Genomic DNA, 20,705 nt, shown 5'->3' with positions numbered 1-20,705 from the left:
CTCTGGACCGCAGCAGGTCAGCAACAGACTGATGGAGGAAAATGGCTACCCTCAAACTGATGGATTCTTTAAGCTGAGGTTTTCTTTTGGATGCTATGTTTTTATTTCTTGTATTTTTTAGTCAAATTGGGAAGGAGCAATATTTCACCAACTCACAGTCAATCTGAACAACCTGACAAGCAGGATAAAATGTACCAAGTCTATCTAGCTGCCCCTAACACCTCTACGCCGTGCTTTCCAAGACTCAGGCTCTCTGCGATAGCTTGATGAGCTCAGCGACCTCAGGACTGTGAACACGTCCCCACCAGAAACTGACAATCCTTTTGGAATGCTGAAACCTCAGTTTTGACAACATAACTCGTCTCCCAGCCTATCCCACCCCCAAAGAAATAGAAGGGTTGCAAGGGCACAAAGGATTTAATGTTTTAATGAGAAAGAGCCAAGTTTGTGAGAACTATATGAGAATAACTAATCACTAATAACATCCAAGGGACAATCAACTATGTACCAGGTACTATGCTGGGCACTTGAACCTCTCCCCAACTTTACAAGGCAGGTGTCCTCATCCCCGGTTACAGCAGCAGAAATGGCCCCGAGGCTGCTCCAGGGCCGCCATTGCCATGTATGGATGAAGCCACAGCTGACACCAGGTCCACGTGGCTCTGGAGCCCAGTTCCCTTAACCACGTGGTTATGCTCTCTCATTCCATAAGAGAACTTGTATGCATGCCTGGCTATGGCAACAGCAGCAACGCTGATCATTGTTCCTACCCATCAGGCTGCCAAATCTGAGGAACATCATGAGTCAAGCAGCAGATCTCAGGAAATGGGGAGAGACAAGGTGCAGCCACAAAGACTAATGATGTATGATTACTACAGATGATGAGTGTACTTAATACTACAAAGGGAAGTTGACAACCTGCAGTTAACTGGGCAATTCTATTTTTCACTCCATTCTTTACAGAACAAAGAAAAATACAGCCAGTTACTCATTTTTGAAAGTGATTTTAGGAAGAGTAGGAAAGGCTCCATCTAGGTCTCCTAAGCATTCTACTTTTTCCTGTTTTCGAAACGAAAGGCTGCCTCCTCCCACAATCTGCTCAAGGTCCTAAATTCAGAGCCTCTGTATCAATGTCTGCGCATCATGGTGGAAACGGTACAGGCTTCGTGTGCATTCACAGCACACCAGCAATACTAACCCAACCAACCAAAAAGGCCAGGAGATGGGAAATTTGGAGACCATGAGGCATGAACTGGTCCCCGACACCTATTTTCTGAATCTTTGCCTAAACCAGAGATGGGTGACAGAAAAAACACTTGACTAGCACTCAAGACACCCAAACTCAAGTCCTATTTCATTAGTAAGTAGCTGGTTAATGTTCAATCATTTTCAAGTTCTAGGCAGTTTTCTACAAAAGAAGGGATTAATTGTTGGTTCTCAAACTGTGGTCAGTGTAAAGACCACCTGGGGACGTCACTAACAATACTCCCGGACGTTGGCCTGAGACTCCGCTTCAGTGGGTCCCGGAATCCGCATTTCAACAAGCTTAGGGGATTCCGATGCTCAGGGCTCCCCAAGTTAGCACCAAGACAGCTGCTGAAATAGTGGGCCGGTGACCTTAGGAACCTTCTGCTTACCAGTTTCCCCACTGGCTGGCTAGACACAATCTGAAGAGACACAGAAGGGAAGGGCTGCCGTCAGGACCAGGAACACTACCTGCCCCTGAGGCTCAGGTCCCTGGACACCAACAGATGGCAGTGCAACTTTTCCTGAAGCCATTACCTCTGGTCCTTTTCTGGGTGACAGTCCTCCTGGGCTTCAGCAGTAACATCCCCCACTGGTTTGAGCTACTGGGCTACAAATCCCCCCCCCCCCCCCCCCACCACCATGGTATTACCTTGAACTGCTAGAGAAAATAATCAGTTACAACTCTTCCTGATTCCAAAGATATGAGGCAAAGGATACCCTGATATGTCAATCAATCAATGAACCATAAAGGAAATGATTATTTCCTTGGAGAGATCTGATTTTTGTAGAAAAAACAGTTGTTAGCTATAAGATCCAAATACAAAGACAGGAATTCCAATGAGGAAAAAAAAAAAAAAAAGAAGCAGCACAGCATAGCTAGACAGGCAGCCACAGACAAACTACCTAGCCACACTCAGCCTCCATTTATTCACCTCTAACATAGGGATAACAGTAATTTAGAGGAAGACAGATTAAATAATAAACGTTCTAAGAATAGCGCCCTGTGACATAGAAAGAGCCCTTTAAATGGAAGTTACAAAGAAATCCATCTCATTATTCATCAGTGGGGGCTTACAAGGTAATAACAAGAAAACGGCACAGAATGTAAGAAACCAGGAGAAAAGGTGGAAATAATTCCCGATTCCTGCTCTCAGAATCGGGTGAATTTTTCAGAATACTGGCATGTCTATTTCTTTGAGTTAACTTAGGCAGCCCAGAAACTTCTGAACTTCCTAGATCTGTTGTTCTAATCAATAATTTTCAGACACTTACAACTTTTTCTGCTTCTATTTCAATATTTAACAACTATTCTGTGCTCATGCTTCTAGCTTAAATAACATCTTCTGACTTATTTTAGTGATGATGGCAATTTGCTAAAGCACTTTAAAACTGTTATTTTGGGGGGGCACCCGTGTGGCTCAGTCAGTTGAGTGTCTGATTCCTGATTTCAGCTCAGGTCACGATCCCAAGGTCGTGGGATTGAACCCTGTGTCGGGCTCTGTGCGGAGCATGGAGCCTGCTCAAGATTCTTTCTGTCCCTTTGCCCCTCTCCCCTGCTTGCTCTTTTTCTCCAAAAAAAAAAAAAAAAGTGATTTTTCTGTTAACAATTCAAACTTTCCTATAAATAATGAGTGTACATAACTATGTGTGTGCATGTATACACACACATATATATTTGTTTTTCTTTTCTTAGACACAATTTTCTTACTTTTAAAAGTGTTGGGAAAACTGCCAAAAGTGATCCATACTTGAATTGATTCTAATTTAAGTTCTCAGTTCAGAACCACATGCCAGTTAAGGTTACATCATGAATGCCTGACAGAATTTGTTCCTGCTAGATTTTATTAAGTCTTAACTCTTCATGATGTTTTGGGCTGAGCTAGAATTTGAACACAGGCCCCATCTGATCATAAGTTCTATTTCTTCCCTCATTATTACACAACATTTCAGAAGCTGAGAGGTGAAAATAATAAAATATAGCAGGTTAACAAATCATATACAAAGGAGTTAATATCACTAGAAATTGCATAAAGAAGCTACTCACAAAATCATAGACGTTTACATGCAAGTATCTCTTCACCAATGTAGATGCCCTGGGCAAAATAAAAGTTTGTGAAACAAGGATCTGTATTGACAAGAGTCAGATTCCATGTAATAAATTAAGGAAGAAAAGGAAATCAGAATTAGTAATTCCTCCAATTACCGCAATTCATATTCATGATACTGATCAAAGTCTGCAAGCAGCAATTATTAGTCAATTTTCAGTTTCTAAAAATATTTTATTAAATAACTGTTAAGTAGGATTTTTACAAAGCAAATTGCACAAAAAAAGGTAAAAATGTTTATGTTCCCAAAAGTTCCTGTGCCTCTTTTTTTATCATCTTCTTGTCGGCTGCTCTTTCTCACGGAGCCAGTACAAAGGGGCAGAACGAGGACGTCTTCCGTTCTGCTCCTCATCCGGAAGGAAGGTACAGCACCCTGCAGAGACTCAGCGTGTCTCTAGCTAAGAGTTGCTACACGGAGTCTGCTTCAAGGTGGGCTCACCTGGGGTGGCCGTCAGCCTCCGGGCTCCTTCACGGTGCTCAGGAAGAATTAAGAAGCTGAACGAGGTTTTCGAGGCATTTCATATAATAGGCATTTAGCGGGGTTTCTTCTGAGTTTGAGAAAGCTGAAAGAGAAAAATAAGAGTATGGAAGAGTAAGTTTATGAAACTCAGTACTGCACTTAAGAGCGGCCAGAATTCATACTTATTTTTTAAACAAGGTACTTCCATAATGGCTGCCATTACCTACAATACCGAATGAACGCCTTGCTCTTTTTTTTGCCCCATCCCTCCTAATGCCTAAACTCTGACATAACTCAATTATTCGGTACCTCTAGAAACTCATGGTCACAGCAAGAAACCAACCAAAAAAACTATAGACCACTTATAAAGAATCAGACTACAAAAAAATTCATTACTAACTAATTAGTAACAAAATAACTAACACAAACTAATAACTAAAAGACTCCGTACAGTACAAGGAGGACACAGTACAGTGCCTTAGCATAAAAAAGTGTTCAAAGAATAATGCTCATTGAAAACCTGTGTCACTTAAAATGAAAAACGAACTGTGAAAAGAAAACCCTGCCTCATATCATGATCACATCACAGGGCTGAGAGGATACAAGGGCAATGGGATCTATTCTCGGAAGACTGTAATTCAACTCCCTGATGTTAGATCAAAGTTTTCTGTTCAAGGTCAATTCTAATTGGGCCCAGCTCTTATCACCTAAGAACACACTACGGCACAGCGGTAGCCACTGGCAAAGGACATTTAGTGCAAGAAAAAGAAAAGGAGTTGGAGAAAGATCACAGACATGTTTTAAGAAATTATTGTATCTCAAACCTTCATCTATCAAAACATTTTATTATTTAAAAGGTGACGTAATGAAAAGCATGGGCCAGTGTTGAAAACTGTCTTTTCGCTGTGAACTATCCAAGTATTTCACTAATCACAGAATTCACTGAATAGCTTCCAAGGTTAACTGTAATCTCTTTCATAATAAAACTTACTTTTCTTTGCTAACGAATATGCTTCATCCACTCTTCTTTTTATTGATGGGTTTTTCAAAGTTGTTTTTGCCTGGAGATAACATAGAGCAACCCAAGAATCAGACTTCTTCCCACACGCCAAGGATCAGGACACTACAGTACTAAAGCCACCACTGCTGACCGCAAGCACTGAGCAGATTATCATGAAGCACGACAATGTGGTCAGGGGGATTAGACAGAAGCACATCCCCCTGGGTCGTCGCCCACATCCTTCCGTCTCTAACTTGACCCTTCTCTGCTGCTCCAAGTTCTTTGTCCCCTGCCCTGCCCTTTACCCCTTCTCTCCTAATCTCAAGTCTTAAAGGAAGACTCAGTCTTGGTTTCAATATTTCATATTCCCTCAAGCCCCAGATTTCAGATTAAAATATATCAAACGGTACCAGGTGGTCAACAAATATTTACTAAGTGACCGTAAAGTGCCAAACCCCGTGCTAAGCCTTGGGGACACACGGTGAAAGCGACAGCACAGCCTTTCGCCTCTTGTGCTGTCAGCCAGCGGGGAGAGCAGGCAGCACAGACAAGGGACTATCAGCTGAGAGGGCACCATTCGGGGACGGTATCTATGGGAACGCTGTCTGTCACTGGCCACTATTTAATGGCTAGATACCCAAGGGCACTTCTCTCAGGAACGAGATGTCTGCAGTGAAAGAGAAGACCAAAGGCCAGAGAGGGCAAGTGCGAGGCTACACCTGCTATCGCTCCCTTGCTGCAGCCTTCCAGGAATCGGGTCCTCTCAAAACTCAGCGGCGACACAGGTAGACAAAGAGGAGTCACACAGCTGGATAAAACTTCGTTATTTGGTTTTATTTCAGGATATATTTTTCCCGAATACGTCTTTTAACAGAAATGATCTATACTAACATTACATCAATATGCCAAATCAAGTTACACCAACAGGGAGAATTCACCCAAAAGAGACAGACAGCCTTCTGAAATGAGACATCCTGTTAATTAAATGACAATGATTTCAACTGATGGCTCACTAATTGTATAAATGCACAAGACAATAAGGTCCTTGAGTTCGTTTTGTTGTTGTTGTTGTTATTTAAAATCTAGCTGATACTCCTCTGGCGCCCCTGGCTGCACTCTCAGAGGCTTGGATTTGCCCCTGGCTAGAACAATGACTTTAAAAACTGACCTTTTGATAATTGTGAATCAGAGCCCAAAGCGCAGCTGCTCCAATCCTCTGAGCATGTTGATTCTCGCTTTCCAGACAGGCAGCTAGCACACTAATGACTTTTTCTAATAATAAACACATTAGGGGGAAAAAAACAAAAGTTCAGTCCCAGACATCACAATGCATTCTGATCTTGGACTAGTCAGATACTCCCTTTGCCCCCATCAGAATACATACAAAGTTGGTATCACTAGACTGTGGCAAAAACAATCTGGTAAACCATACGTGGGAGGACAACCTCACAACAAACTATCTTCATGACGGGCACAGAACAGTCATGGCAGCCTAATTCTTTTGGCCCTAATTCAACAAAGGCACATTCATTTAAACAACAATAGTGCAGAAGTAAGTAATTATACAAAGAGTTGTATAAATGAGCTGTTCAATTATAGTTCACATTTTGGTGTGCAGGAAAACAGATGTGCTCTTATGATAAATTATAAAGACCATTATACAAACATCAACAGCATGGGTTACTATATAAAACAATAATCAAGAAATACCAAATTAGTTAAGCCTTTTAAAAAAGGACTAAACATTTTAGAGAAATGCTTTTGTGTATTTATGTGTCAGAGGAAAAAGTGATTTAAAGGCATATCAACACACAAGATGTGTCCCCTTTTTGCATAGCTAGGCAGACTGTGAAATCAAGACTTACAAGTTATCTGCAGCATACTACTCATTTTAAGGGAAGACACAGAGAAGTCCGGTCCCAAGGAGATTTGTCAGGGTGTTTCAGAAAAGTATATGAACCTATCTTATTACTAACTTTTATATATTTTATTGTATCAAATTATTTTTCCTCTAAAATCTATGTTTAAAAGCATGTTCCATTTTTAAGCTCAGAGCCTGGAGCCTGTTTCAGATTCTGTGTCTCCCTCTCTCTGACCCTCCTCCGTTCATGCTCTGTCTCTGTCTCAAAAATAAATAAACGTTAAAAAAAGAAAAAAAACAAAACAAAACAAAACATTTGATGATACTCAGAGAAACACATGCCCAGAGCTTGTTATTGGGAACCCTCTCTCTCTCTCTAACCACTACCCCCTCTACTGGATGCATCTAATTAAATGGTAACCTGGTTGAGGGCAGAGTCTATATCTGCTCACTGATAAATATTCCAACCACAGTGCCAGTGTATTTTAGAGGCTCAATAAATACCAGTTGGATGAAAGATTCCATAACTTGGGGCACCAGGGTGGCTCAATCAGTTAAGTGTCTGACTTCAGCTCAGGTCATGATCTCGTGGTTCACAAGTTCAAGCCTGAGTCCAGCTCTGTGCTAACAGCTCGCTCAGAGCCTGGAGCCTGTTTCAGATTCTGTGTCTCCCTCTCTGCCCCCACCCCCCCTTCTCTCTCTCTCTCTTTCTCTCTCAAAAATAAATAAAACATTAAAAAAATTTTTTTAAAGAACGATTCTGTAACTAAAGCAACAAAAATGCTGTTTAGGTGATTCTATTTAGTTTTTATTTTTTTATTTCATTTATTTATTTTTTTAATTTTAAATCTTTTACAGAAAAAAAAAAAAAAAAGCTCCATAAAGTGAATTCTGTACCATCAAGAGACAGTGTGGAAGGTACAGAGTGCTGAACTTCCTGCCAACCAGCCCCTACTCTTTACCACCCACCTCCTCCGCATTCCCTGGCTTCCCTGGCTTTTCCCATAACTTCCCCATAATTAGCCTGTATAAATAGTTACCCGATGAAACTCATTATGTGCGGTTGTAGGTGACAGCTCGTACTCTTAGGGCACATCACCCAATGAAAGGGTGATTCCCATGTGTTTCTCTGAGTATCATCAAATGTTTTTTTTTTCTTTTTTAATTTTTTTTTTTTAACGTTTATTTATTTTTGAGACAGAGACAGAGCATGAACGGGGGAGGGTCAGAGAGAGAGGGAGACACAGAATCTGAAACAGGCTCCAGGCTCTGAGCTGCCAGCCCAGAGCCCGACGCGGGGCTCAAACTCATGGAGTGCGAGATCGTGACCTGAGCCGAAGTCGGACGCTCAACCGACTGAGCCACCCAGGCACCCCTTAAGCATTTTTTTTTTAATTTTTTTTTTTTTTTAGCATTTACTCATTTTTGAGAGTGAGAGAGACAGAGCATGAGCAGGGGAGGGGCAGAGAGAGGGAGACACAGAATCAGAAGCAGGCTCCAGGCTCTGAGCTGTCAGCTCAGAGCCCGACACGGGGCTCAAACTCACAGACTGCGAGATCATGACCTGAGCTGAAGTCTGACGCTCAACCGACTGAGCCACCCAGGCACCCCAAGCATTTTTAATAAAGTACATACATAGATCAATTAATGTGATGCCCCCACTGATGATGCAACAGGATAAGTTTTTAAAAATACATTTCATTGTGAAATATAACACGGTTCATAGATATGAAGTGAGCACCTACAAACACATATAAATAACCCCAAAAGATAACAGTAAAATGTAGCTAGATAAGTAGGAAATGAGTTTTACTTACTACTTTTCTTCTTAGTATAATTGATTTAATTACATATTTAGGGATGCCATCTTTATAGTTTTCAGAGCATAGGACTTTCACCTCCTTGATTTTTACTCCTAGGTATTCTTTTTTGGCACAACTGTAAGTGGGCTTGTTTTCTTAATTTCTCTTTCTGTTACTTCATTATTAGTGTATAGAAACACAACAGTTTCTGTATATTGATTTTGTATCCTGTGACCTTACTGAATTCATTTATCAGTTCCAGTAGTCTTTTTGATGGTCTTTTCTATATATATCATAATGTCAACTGCAAAGAGTGACACTTTCACTTCCTTTCCAATCTGTACGCTTTTTCTTTTTCTTGTCTGTGGCTAGGAATTCTAGTACTATGTTGAATAAAAGTGGTAGAGAGGGCACATCCTTGTCTTGTTCCTAATCTTAGGGGAAAAGTTCTGTTTTTCACCACTGTGCATGATGTTATCTGTGGGTTCTTCATATATGGCCTTTATCATATTGAAGTACGTTCCCTCTAAACCTACTTTGTTGAAGGTTTTTATCATGAATGGATGTTATACTTTGTCAAATACTTTTTCTTCATCTATTGAAATGATTGTAAGGCATTTATCCTTTCTTTTACTGCTGTGATATCACATTGATTGATTTGCACATACTGAATCATAGTTGAAACATGGGAATAGAATGAATCCTACTTTATCTTGGTGAATGATTTTTTTTAACGTGTTCTTGGATTCGGTTTGCTAACACTATGTTGAGGATTTTTGCATCTATGTTCATCAAAGATACTGGCCTATAGTTCTCTTTATTTGTAGTATCTTTATCTGGTTTGGGTATCAAGGTAATGCTGGCCTCAGAGAATAGTTTGAGAATAGGTATAACTCTTCTTTAAATGTTTGGTAGAATTCACCTTTGAAGCCATCTGGTCCTGGACTATTGTTTATTGGGAGTTCTTAATAACTCATTCAGTTTCATTACTGGTAATCAGTCTGTTCAAACTTTCTATTTCTAACTGATTCAGTTGGGGGAGGTTCTATGTTGCTAAGAATCTGTCCATTTCTTCCAGGTTGTCCAATCTGTTGCCATATAATGTTTCATAATATTACAATTCTTTGTATTTCCGTGGTATCAGTTGTTATTAATCCTATTTTTGATTCCATTTGAATCCCTCTTTCATTTTTTTTTTTTTTTTTTTTTTAATGAATTTGGCTAAAGGTTTAGCACATTTGTGCTGATCTTTTCAAAGAATCAGCTCCTGGACTTCATTGTTCGGTTCTACTGCTGTTTTGGTTTCTATTTCATTTATTTCTGCTCTGGTCTTTATTACTTGCTTCCTACTACTGGTTTGGGGTTTTGTTTGTTCTTTTTCTAGCTCCTTTAGCTATCAGGTTAGGTTGTTTACATGAGATTTTTCTTGAGGTAGGCCTGCATTGCTCTAATCGTCCCTTTTAGAACAGCTTTCGCAGCATCCCTAAGATTTTGGACTGTGGTGTTTTCATTTTCATATGTCGCCATGTATTTTTTGCTTTCCTCTTTGATCTCCTGGTTGATCCAGTCATTGTTTAGTAGCATATGATTTACCTTCCATGTAAATCTCCAGAGTTTTCCTTGTGGCTGATTTCTAGTTTAATAGTGCTGTGGTCAAAAATGATGTATAGTAGGACTTCAAACTTTCTGAATTTGTTAAGACTTGTTCTGTGGCCTAATATAGGATTTGTTCTGGAGAATTTTCCACGGACACTTGAGAAGAATGTATATTCTGCTGTTTTAGGATGGAATGTTCTGAATATACCTGTTAGATCCGTCTGATCTGCTGTGTCATTCAGAGCCACTGTCTGCTTGTTGAAGTTCTGTTCGGATGATCTGCCCATTCATGTAAGTGGGGTGTTAAAGTCCCCTACTATAACTGTGTTACTATCGATTATTTCCTTATGTTTGTTAGTAGGTGCTTTATGTATTTGGGTGCTCCCATGTTGGGTACATAAATATTTATAGAATTTGTTTGGCTATTATTTCAAATCTTTCAATTTTTCACTTTCCTATCGCCTGCAAACATTCCCAAGTTTGTCACTTATTTTTCTAAATATGGTATAACTAAATTTATCTTTAAATCTGTGTTTTATAATTATAATATCTGAAGCCTAGGCAGATAAGTTGGTATATTTCTCCCTGCTGGACCGCAACTTCCTCATGTTGCCATGTTTCCCGATGGGATTGGTCACATTTAACTGTATACTAGTGAATACTTCTGAAAAATTAGTTGTGGAGGTTCTCTGAGGCTTAGTGTGCACTTGTCCTCCATCCATCAGAGTGGCAGATTGCTTCTGCTAAGCACCCAGAAGCACTGTCGATCAAGGTTCGGCTCAAACCAGGTCATAGGCCACTCAGTCTATGCATCTGTGGGGTGCAGAGCTGTGGGGAGCAGTCTGTGGTGCCCATTCTCACACTTGTTCTTCTTTTCTTTATAATCACCTGGATGTGGGTTGGGGGACCAATTTAATTTTGATTCGTCTTTCGCTTAAGAGGCTAGGTCTTTGGGGTTTACACAATACAGCCAAGATGGCCCCAAACTCCCTCTGTCATGGATACTCTCAACTGTATTTCCCTGACTCCTTGGCATGCCTGAACAAAAGCCAAGCATACAATGTTGGCAAATGTCCTCGAGACAAAAAATGCACATTTCCTGTATATATTTTGTGTCTCTCTAGGCACAGACTTTCAATCAAAATGGGCCTGGGAGTTTCCCACTATCTTTTCAGTTCTTCAATTTCTTTAAGGTAAATTTTGATATATTTTATCTAGCATATTTTTGTTGTTTTCAGAACAGACCTTGCCTGACATTTATAGAAACAAGGAATACTCTGGCTCTATTTTTCCAAGCCTCACAACCTACTCTATTCCTGACCATCAAAACCAGAGGTTTGGGCACTAATTATCAGAATTATGCAGTCTTACATGGTAGATTTTTAAGCTAGGTGCCTCTGCGAAGCCCTCCCTCTGGATCCCCAAGGGGAAAAGGCCTGTGACATGCCTCCAAAGATCCATACAAAAACTGCACAGTTGCTGCCTCTTATCCCTGCCTTGGAGGCCCCGATGTCATGTCTGTGGAGCTGAGGAAGCTCCTTCTTACCAAAAGTTTGCCCATGTGCTTTAAGCTAAGGAAGAAGAGAGAGCATCACTGTTACAAAGAAAAGCTAAAAATAAATCCAGAGGGAAAATGCAGACTTCTCCTTGAGTTCCCTTAAGCTGTCCTTTTCCCAACTCTCTTAGTAAGAAAATTGCAGTGAGTAGTCCCCAAAGAAAAAACTTTCTGAGAAAGAATAACTAACAGATGAGAGCAGGCATGGGAAAAGATCCCTCACGTAGCTACCTCACTGCCCTATGTGGCAGGGCCTATCATTATCCCTCTCTACCAAACCAAGGGCTGAGGCACAAGCCCACGGCGGCCAGCACAGCATCCGTAGAGGAGCTATGGAAAAGCAGAGCTCAGATCCACAGTTCATCTCACTACGTTAAAAGCTGACTGAGCTTCTAAAATCTTTCCCTATATTTCCAGCTATCCTATAGTTATCAGAAAAAGAGAAGCACCAGCACACACGGGAGAACATAAGCATAATCACTGACACTCGCTTAGAAACTCCACATGTCACAGGAAAACACCTGTAAGAAAACACTAAGTACAAAACATGAGAGGAAAACACAATTAGCCCATCTGGAGCAGCCACTACGCTCCCTAAGTGGTTCCAGGCACTTCATGTGTGTTTATAAACTGATTTCTAGAGCCCGCCTCTTTTTATCTCCCCCAAACAATGCGATGCCTCCTTATAAAACTCCCTCCCTATAAACGTCACACTCTACTCACAGAAACAGCACATGGCTGTAGAAACAGACCTTTCCATTTCCCTCTTTCTGTTTCAAAATTATTCTGAATCCTCACCTCCACCTGTCCTACATCTCAGAGAATCGGGTCTCTGTAAGGCTAATTTCACCATTTGGTCTTGGATCCTGAACTCTCCTGCCTACTCAAGAGCTCTCTCAATCACTGAATATTCACTGAATGCTCACTAGTGACAGGCACAATTCTAGATGCCAAGTGAAGAAAAAAGACAGAAACCTCTTGACCTCCTAGGAGCTAATGTTCTAGTGTGGGCAGACTAGGAATGAACAGATATATGCCAAAAACATATAGTATCTCACCTGGTGGTAATGTCAACAAGGAGGGAGAGGAGAGAGTGAGAGAGAGAAGGACGGGAGGCAGGAAGAAGGATGAAGGATGTGGGGGTTATCACGTTGGCAGGTTGGTCTGAAGAGGCTTCACTGACACCGCAGCACCTGCTCAAAGACCCAGGGGAGCCAGGAGAACAGAGATGGGAGAAGTCAGGGTGAGGCCAGAGAGCGCCCACGCCAGGCTCCACCTCCCTACCACCTCCGGGATCCAGTGCAGCCACCAACAGCAAGACTCCTGGCAGCCACTGGATGGCTGGAGCCATGTCTGGTTCATCCCTGAGGACAGGGGTCACACCTGATTCGTTCCAACGGCCTCTGCCTCCCACACTGCCTTGAACACAGTGGTGCTTAACAAATAGTTGGCAGATTACTTATAAAACATTTTGTGTTTTACTCTAAATGGAATACTGTACGAATGACCACATGTATAAATGTGTGTGTGTGTGTGTGTGTGTGTGTGTGTGTGTGTGTGTGTGACGTGAATACTCACCATTAGCCAGGATCTTGGGCTTATTGGCAGGACTGAAGCAAATATTATGAAAAATAAGCAGAGGTATACACAGGCTGCTCTTATGCTTGTATTTGCTCATCTCTGTAAGCAAGTCCAAACAGCCATCCAGCCTCAGGATCATTTGTTGGCCATCTTCTCCAAGTGAGATATTCAAGAGTAACTTCAACCAAAGAATGGTCAGATTACTGAGATGTTTATGTCCTCCTTTTGGCAATGTTAGAGACAGAAAGTTCTGTAAGAAGTTACTCTGTGGATAAACAGAGAGAATATTATTTTCTTCTTGACTCTTTTCATTATTTTCTTTGTCCCTTGGAGACCAATTAACTAGCATTCTGCTCTTCTTTTCCCAACTTTAATTTCTCCTTCCTCCTAACAACTTCCAAATATTCCCATCTAAACTGTTTCCAGGTATAAGTGAAAAAATTAAGGAGAACAAAATAGTGCTCAAATTTTTAATTCTTACTAATTCTTTCCTGACGATGGATAAACTAACTACATATAGTCAACTCTTAATTATTTAGGATGGATAATTCCAGTTGGGGATTATTTCAGGCCTCCTGAGTTCTCTCTCTCTGCCTGCCTTCTGGCAATTTTGCTACTCATTAATAACTATCCTATGGGGAGGAAAAAAGAAAACAAAACCCAAGTCAGTCTTGGATACCAGTTAACAACTCTAGTAGTACTGAGCAGACCGGAATCTTTATAGCTACAAGTGTGCTTAAAAATGAAAAAAAAAATCTGGGGGAGCCTAGTTGGCTCAGCAGGTTAAGCGTCCAGCTCTTGATTTCAGCTCAGGTTATGATCTCATACTTCATGGGATTGAGCCCCATGTGCACTCTGCACTGACAGTGCAGAGCCTGCTTGGGATTCTCTCTCTCTCCCTCTCTCTCTGCTCCCCCCTCGCTTGCATGCACTTTGTCTCTTAAAATAAACAAACAAACAAACATTAAAAAAAATTTTAAAGCGCAACTGAGCGTCCAACTCTTGATGTCGACTCAGGTCATAATCCCAGGGTCGTGGGATCAAGCCCTCCATCGGGCTCCACACTGACCAAGGAGCCTGCTTGACATTCATTCCCTCCTTCCCTCCCTTCCTCTCTCTCTCTCTTTCTCTCTCTCCCTCTGCCTTGCCCCCTGCTCACACTCTCTAAAAAGTACAATAAAATAAAATACTCTACATGTATATCATATATTCACTTTACCCCCACTGCTTATCATTACAGATGAATTTCTCATGGCTACATGCCACCCTAGTAAACTTATAGAGGGGTATCAAAAATATCAGTTGGATATTTTGACCGGAGAACAGAAGTGTGATCACTTAACTTTCTTAACTGTCTGGAATACCAGGCTATAGAGATAGGAGATCTCTCTCCTGCTTAATAATCTATTCTGGCCTATTCTTGGGTTCTCCTGCACCTAAATCAAGATGTTGGCTTGAATCTATTAAACACATTTAATACTGTTACCTAAAAGGATTCTGAGTCTAAAAACGAAAGGATATAGAAATGCTGACTCACTATATTGTGCACCTGAAACTAATATTATTACATTGTGTATGTTAACCAAATGGAATTTAAGTAAAAATTACAAAAAAAATAAACGAAATTAGCTACAGAAATATTAGCAACATTACCCCAGCAACAAGTAAACTGTGAAACCACATGCCCACTTTGCAGTGCACAGTCACTCACACCTACCTCTCATTGCTCAGTCCAAATTGACACCTTCTGCATTTATCCCTTGCCTTTCCTGTTCAGCTACATTCTACCATGATATTGGAGATCTGGAGTGGACACTAGTGATAAAACATATGGCAGTGCTTTCAAGTATAAACATACTACGGGCATTCCTTCTCTTTGCTGGAGCTAAAGATGCTTTTAGACAATTTCCTATACCATGTGGAACGTAGAGAAACATGGTGGAGAGAAACCAGACACTTTAGAGTCTTGTTGTACAAACGTTCTGGTTAGGTCTTCTAATGCCCATAGCAGGGTAACAGAGACGTAGAACTGTTAAGTACCCAGGGCTCATTACAACAGAGCAGCAGAGGAAGGCTCGGGGTTTCCTAACTAGAGCAGAGGAGGAAAAACAACTTGACTGAGCTGCACCTGAAACAGAGTCGCATGAAATATATATCAATATATGCTTGAGTACAAAAACTGAGTCATGCATTGAGAGTGGAGGACACCTTAGAGATCATGTTATTCAACCCAGTAAGTTTTCAAATGAAGCAACTGAAGCTTAAAGAGAGAAGGTCTCCTGCTCAAAGTCCCATGTCAAACCCGAGATCGGCAACTTGTTCGGGAGCTCCTGTTCTATTCCACCCGTGTACTCCAGAGGGGAGCGGGGGAAAGCACTGCCCCCGGCCCGTGCTCTCACACGTGTAGGGACGGGGCCACAGACATCCAGTGCAGCGTGATGTGTATATCCACCTGTGGTTCTGGTGGGATAGTGGGTCCCTGACTGCACCTTTTGCCAATTTATACAGTGTGAGCCCTCCCACCATGGCTGATTTCAAGATAGCACGGTGATGTCAACTGGGTCACAGAATTCCTGAAAATCACCCATGACACTCATGAGTCAGCCTGAGTTAGCTCCAACACACCACTGAAAAGATTGTTCCTTAGTAAAACTGCTATTTATTTGGAGATTGCAGTCTATGTGGGTTTTTTCTGGAGGGGGTGGGGGTGGGGGGCTGACACAGGAGAGGAAACGGAGATTCAATTCTCATGAATACTGTCAACTTTCATAATTTGTCTTGGCCTCCATATAAAGGGAACAAAAACACTCAAAGTACTACTCGTAAATAATAGACATGATCATATTCACAATGTACAGGATCTTCCAAATTAGGGATTCTGGTCATACATATCTAAATATAATCTCACTGAACATGTGTATTACAATTTGTTTAACTCATTCAATCCCTTGTAAAGTACCCTAGGTTAAAAATCAGTGATAAGAAGTCAAGTTTTGGCACTGGAGTCCCAGAGGACTGATAACATCGGTCTAAGCAGGGCAAGATGGCTGTCATTTCACACGTTGTTCTGACTATGTAAACTGAACTGAGATCGCTACTGTTCCATTTGGTCTATGTAAAGACTGGACAGGACTTGTATAATCTCAAATAAATGTAAGACAGCTGTCTTTCTAATTCTAAACCCCTCATTTTTGAGAGAGGTAAAATATGATCCAAAAGTAAGAAGATAAACTGAAAGGAAGTGTAATGATCATCCTCTAGCCTGTCCTCTCCATGTGTCATCTATCAATTGGCTTTAAACACAGTGAACCCCTTAATCCTTTCACAGTCTTTTAAAACACAATGTCTTGAAATCATAATAATTTAATCCTAGAAACTGAGTTCTAGATTTTTCATACATGTTCTTGATTAGAAGGATTATTCTACTCTTTTTTAAGATATGAAGGACAAATTAAGTACTTACTTTCTGAATTACTCCTTTACAGTCATGAGACAAGGCCAGGTTCGAAAGAAACATAAAAACCATCTGCTGAACTGCAGTGTTCTCAAGAGGCATCTGGGAAGCCAACTTCAGGATACACCCCATCAGAGAGGTGCCAGGCGCTCCTCTATAGGCAGCTTGAACTGGATATGGCCCACAACTTGACCAACAAAGAGAACTGCAACCTTAAAAAACATAGCCTATCATAATGTCATCTTAGTTTTACTATTTAGTTTAAAAAAACCTGGGGCATCTGGATAGCTCAGTCATTCAAGCGTCTGACTCTTGATTTTGGCTCAGGTCATGATCTCACAGTTCATGAGTTTGAGCCCCGGGTCAGGTTCCACACTAACAGCATGAAGCCTGCTTGGGATTCTCTCTCTCCCTCTCTCTATGCCCTTCCCCTGCTTGCACGCATGCACTCTCACTAACAAAATAAATAAATAAACTTAAAAAAAAAAAACAAACAAAAAACCTAAGTAGTGAAGCAGATCTGCCTATTCAATGACTTATCCACTAATCTATGAACTGCAAATCAGCAGGGAAGGCTAGTGTTGACATCTACATACAGCCTAATGGATTTGCTGTCCTCACTGAGGGTCTAATGATCTAAATTTTTTTTAATGTTTATCCATTTTTGAGAGAGAGAGAGAGAGAGAGCATGAGCAGGGGAGGGGCAGAGAGAGAGGGAGACACAGGATCCAAAGCAGGCTCTGGGCTCCAAGCTGTCAGTACAGAGGCTGATGCAGGGCTCAAACCTACAGACTGTGAGCTCATGACCTGATCCAAAGTCAGACACTCAACCGACTGAGCCACCCAGACACCCCTCAAAAGGGCATTTTAAAACACTAGGTTTATTTTTTCTTAATGTTTGTTTGTTTGTTTTGAGAGAGAGAGAGAGAGACAGACAGACAGACAGACAGACAGAGACAGAGAAAAGAGGAAATCCTAACCAGGCTTTGTACTGTCAGCGCAGAGCCCGACACAGGGCTTGATCCAACGAACTGTGAGATCATGACCTGAGTCAAAATCAAGAGTCAGACGCACAACCAACTGAGCCACCCAGGTGTGCCTAGATTCATTTTTTAAGAATAAATATGCATAAAAGGTTTTTAAATAGTTCCTTAAAAATACATCTAAATAAAGACCTGTGCAGAAGAAGAGAATTTTAGAAATGGGGGTAAGTTGGTCCAATGCCTTCATTTTACACAAGAAAAAAGAAAAGGAGGAACGCGATAATCCTGGGGTGTGTCCACAGGACGTTTGGTACCAGCCATGTATGCTAGATAAAGGCCAGAGCTCAGAGAAGCCAGTGGCTTGTTCAGAGACACACAGCTCACAAGCAGCAAGAGCCAGAAGCGTCAAGTGGTTTTCCAGAATCCAGTGTTTTCTCAGTAAATTAAACAACCGTATGGGATTTATCAAGGGAGGAAACCAACCATATAAGAATTAGAAATTCATTTTACTGCATTGTAACATAAATCTAAGTGTAATTAAGTTATGACAGTCCATGCAAGGAGGCTAGCTTAAGTATCACTAGATGAGAATCCAATACATTCTGCAAAGTAAAGTCATAAAAGGCAAGTAAACACAAATAAATATAGTGGTCTTGCCTGTATTCACACCAAATCGCAGTATCCAGATAGCAAGGTTTCCACTAGATCCACTAAATGACGGAGTTTTACTTGAAAACAAACTAGATAGGAAAATAAAAAGTTTCTTCTCCCATTTAGTAACCTAACCACAATCTCATATTTACAACAATTTTAAGTAAAAAGTGACATATAGTTTCAAAAGATTTAAAATGTTTCTTTTACTCAATATTTAGCAATTGGGTTTTTTTTTCCCCTCCTTACTTCCCTAAGCCCTAAACTAAGTAGGGAAGGTGGGTGGAGAAGGACAAGGTGCCCACACGGCACAGGAGACAGCTCTGCTGCATGGGCCGAGCCACCAGCAGTGGTGGCTGAGGGACTCAGCGAGAGGAGACTGTCCAAGCAGAAGTACGGACGAGGAAGTTGGAGGCAGAGCAAAAGCAAAACCACCTGTGCTGCCGCGCACTCCATGCCCCACAGTGAAAGTTCAGGAGTTAAGAACTTGAAGGTCTGCTGATGTCACGGGGCCCTGCTGGCCAGAGACGGCCCAGAGCGGGGCAGAGGCCCACGTCCCACTGTCAAGGAGTAAACTACCCTAAGCACATGGGAGTGAGCACATGGACTCTGAACTGTTTTGAGTTCCCGTCCTTTCTCTGTGCATCTTTTGACAACTGAAGAACCAGCCGCTGAGCTGCTGGATGGTGGCTGGAAGAGAGCACACACACGTAGTGACTGGACCTCAAGTGCATGACCCTGACTTTCCAAGGGGACGTGACTGCTGCCAGCAGTCCTACTCCACCTCCCGGGCAGGCCTGCTTTCCCTCAGCTCGAATGGCTAACTTTGTGCCTTCTCCTCTCTTCTCCATCACCTCCACCCTTGCATTCACTCACTCTTAGCTGCCGGCCTCTAACATTGCACGGCCCTCAGCAGCTTCTCAGTAAAACATGTGTTGAGGGAGTGACAAGAGGTGTCCCAATGGCATCAGCTGTTACGAGGCCAACTGTATCTAGAGCCACCTTTCATCACACCAGCTCCTACTCTAGAGTCCATAAAAGTTTTAACCTTTATCTGGTTCTTAAGGTCTTACGTCGTTAATTTTCACTCTCTCGATTTCCCTATGAAATTCAATTTCCCACTGCCATATAACCAGGTCGGTTTCTCCCTCTCTATTCCCTGAGCTGCCTAATGAGTCCTCCTGGCTGCACAAACACATGCTAAAGTATCTTGTGACACCCATAAGAAAGTTTCCCTCTCACCAACATGCCCTCTGTAAGCAGGAGAAACACTTCAAACTGTGTATTTGTTTTTTAGTTCATTTTCACAGCATTATATAAAATTAGTATTTTAGTTTATTACTGAAAGGCAGAATTGGGATCTATTTACCATTTGGAAAATTTGCAGTGTAGACACAGAGTAGCTGCAGGGCAATTTGCATCAATGAATCATCCATCAAAAGCCAAGGCCAGAGTGAGTGCAAGACAGGGACCAGATGAGCTTCAAGAGCTGCTTCCTATTGTGAGAAAGAAATACAGGCAGTATTAGTGTGCACATATGAAAATACAAAATTAAAATCAAATAAAAAAAAACCTGTTACCAATATATAAGGAGACAAAAACTGAATTTATCTTTGTTCCGGTTAGGGCAAGCTGGCACAAGAATCCTGCAGACAGATTTAGCACCTTGCCCAGGACTGCCCTGACCATGAGCCTGACCAGTCTCAGGAAGTGCCTTTAACACTGGGGTGACCACAATACACAACTTAGCTAAGAAATGTTAGAAACCAACAAACAAAAAAACATCAAAACAGCTCCTAAACATGTAAATTAAACAGGACAATGATATCTCACTACATTGAATAAACTCTCATAAGTACTCTAAAATGATTAAGAAATGGGATTTTCTGGTTAAGAAAACACTCTGATCAGTTCTGAGTTCTCCCCTCCACCTTCTTTCTCCTCTGTGTTTGTGTGTGTGTGTATACGTTGGTAAGTGTGGACAGATCAGAAGTAGAGTACTATCTATAAATAATTGGAATATAGTAAAAGCCAAAATACTATGTCAAATCAATAAATTCTTATGTAATTCATAGTCTTTATTACAAAGATCAGTTACCCCTAGGACGGTATTATGTATAAAATCTATTTGCAGTGGGGCGCTGGAGTGGCTCAGTCTGTTAGGCGTCCGACTCCGGCCTGGGTCATAATCTCATGGTTGGTGAGTTCCAGCCCCGCATCGGGCTCTGTGCTGACAGCTTGGAGCCTGGAGCTGCTTCAGATTCTGTCTCCATCTCTCTCTGCCCCTCCTCTACTCGTGTTCTCTCTCTCTCTCTCTCTCTGTCTCTGTCTCTCAAAAATAAATAAAATTAAAAAAAAAAATCTGTCTGCAGTAATGAGCAATTTTTTAAATGAACAGGAATTACTAGG

At 41.4% G+C, this 20,705-nt stretch overlaps 1 protein-coding gene across 5 annotated transcripts in view; it reads right to left on the bottom strand.

The window, feature by feature from the left end:
• Nucleotides 1–3,506: 3,506 nt before the first annotated feature.
• RTTN (rotatin) overlaps nucleotides 3,507–20,705 on the bottom strand; it is a 162,618-nt gene continuing 145,419 nt past the window's right edge. For 4 of the 5 annotated variants that reach the window (XM_058691835.1, XM_058691837.1, XM_058691838.1 and 1 more), the window contains 6 exons: nucleotides 19,666–19,792; nucleotides 16,672–16,874; nucleotides 13,206–13,473; nucleotides 5,982–6,085; nucleotides 4,805–4,874; nucleotides 3,507–3,916 (listed from right to left, as the gene is read on the bottom strand). In XM_058691835.1, the coding sequence (XP_058547818.1) occupies nucleotides 3,831–3,916; nucleotides 4,805–4,874; nucleotides 5,982–6,085; nucleotides 13,206–13,473; nucleotides 16,672–16,874; nucleotides 19,666–19,792 (858 nt within the window). In that variant the 3' untranslated portion in view covers nucleotides 3,507–3,830. The remainder of the gene's footprint in view (nucleotides 3,917–4,804; nucleotides 4,875–5,981; nucleotides 6,086–13,205; nucleotides 13,474–16,671; nucleotides 16,875–19,665; nucleotides 19,793–20,705) is intronic. The other variant, XM_058691836.1, reaches the window with a different exon arrangement.

The sequence above is a fragment of the Neofelis nebulosa genome, chromosome 11 (assembly GCF_028018385.1).
Source record: "Neofelis nebulosa isolate mNeoNeb1 chromosome 11, mNeoNeb1.pri, whole genome shotgun sequence".
Taxonomy (NCBI): Eukaryota; Metazoa; Chordata; class Mammalia; order Carnivora; family Felidae; genus Neofelis; species Neofelis nebulosa.
The sequence above is the reverse complement of the archived record's forward strand: the minus strand, read 5'-3'. Positions and strand labels throughout refer to the sequence as shown.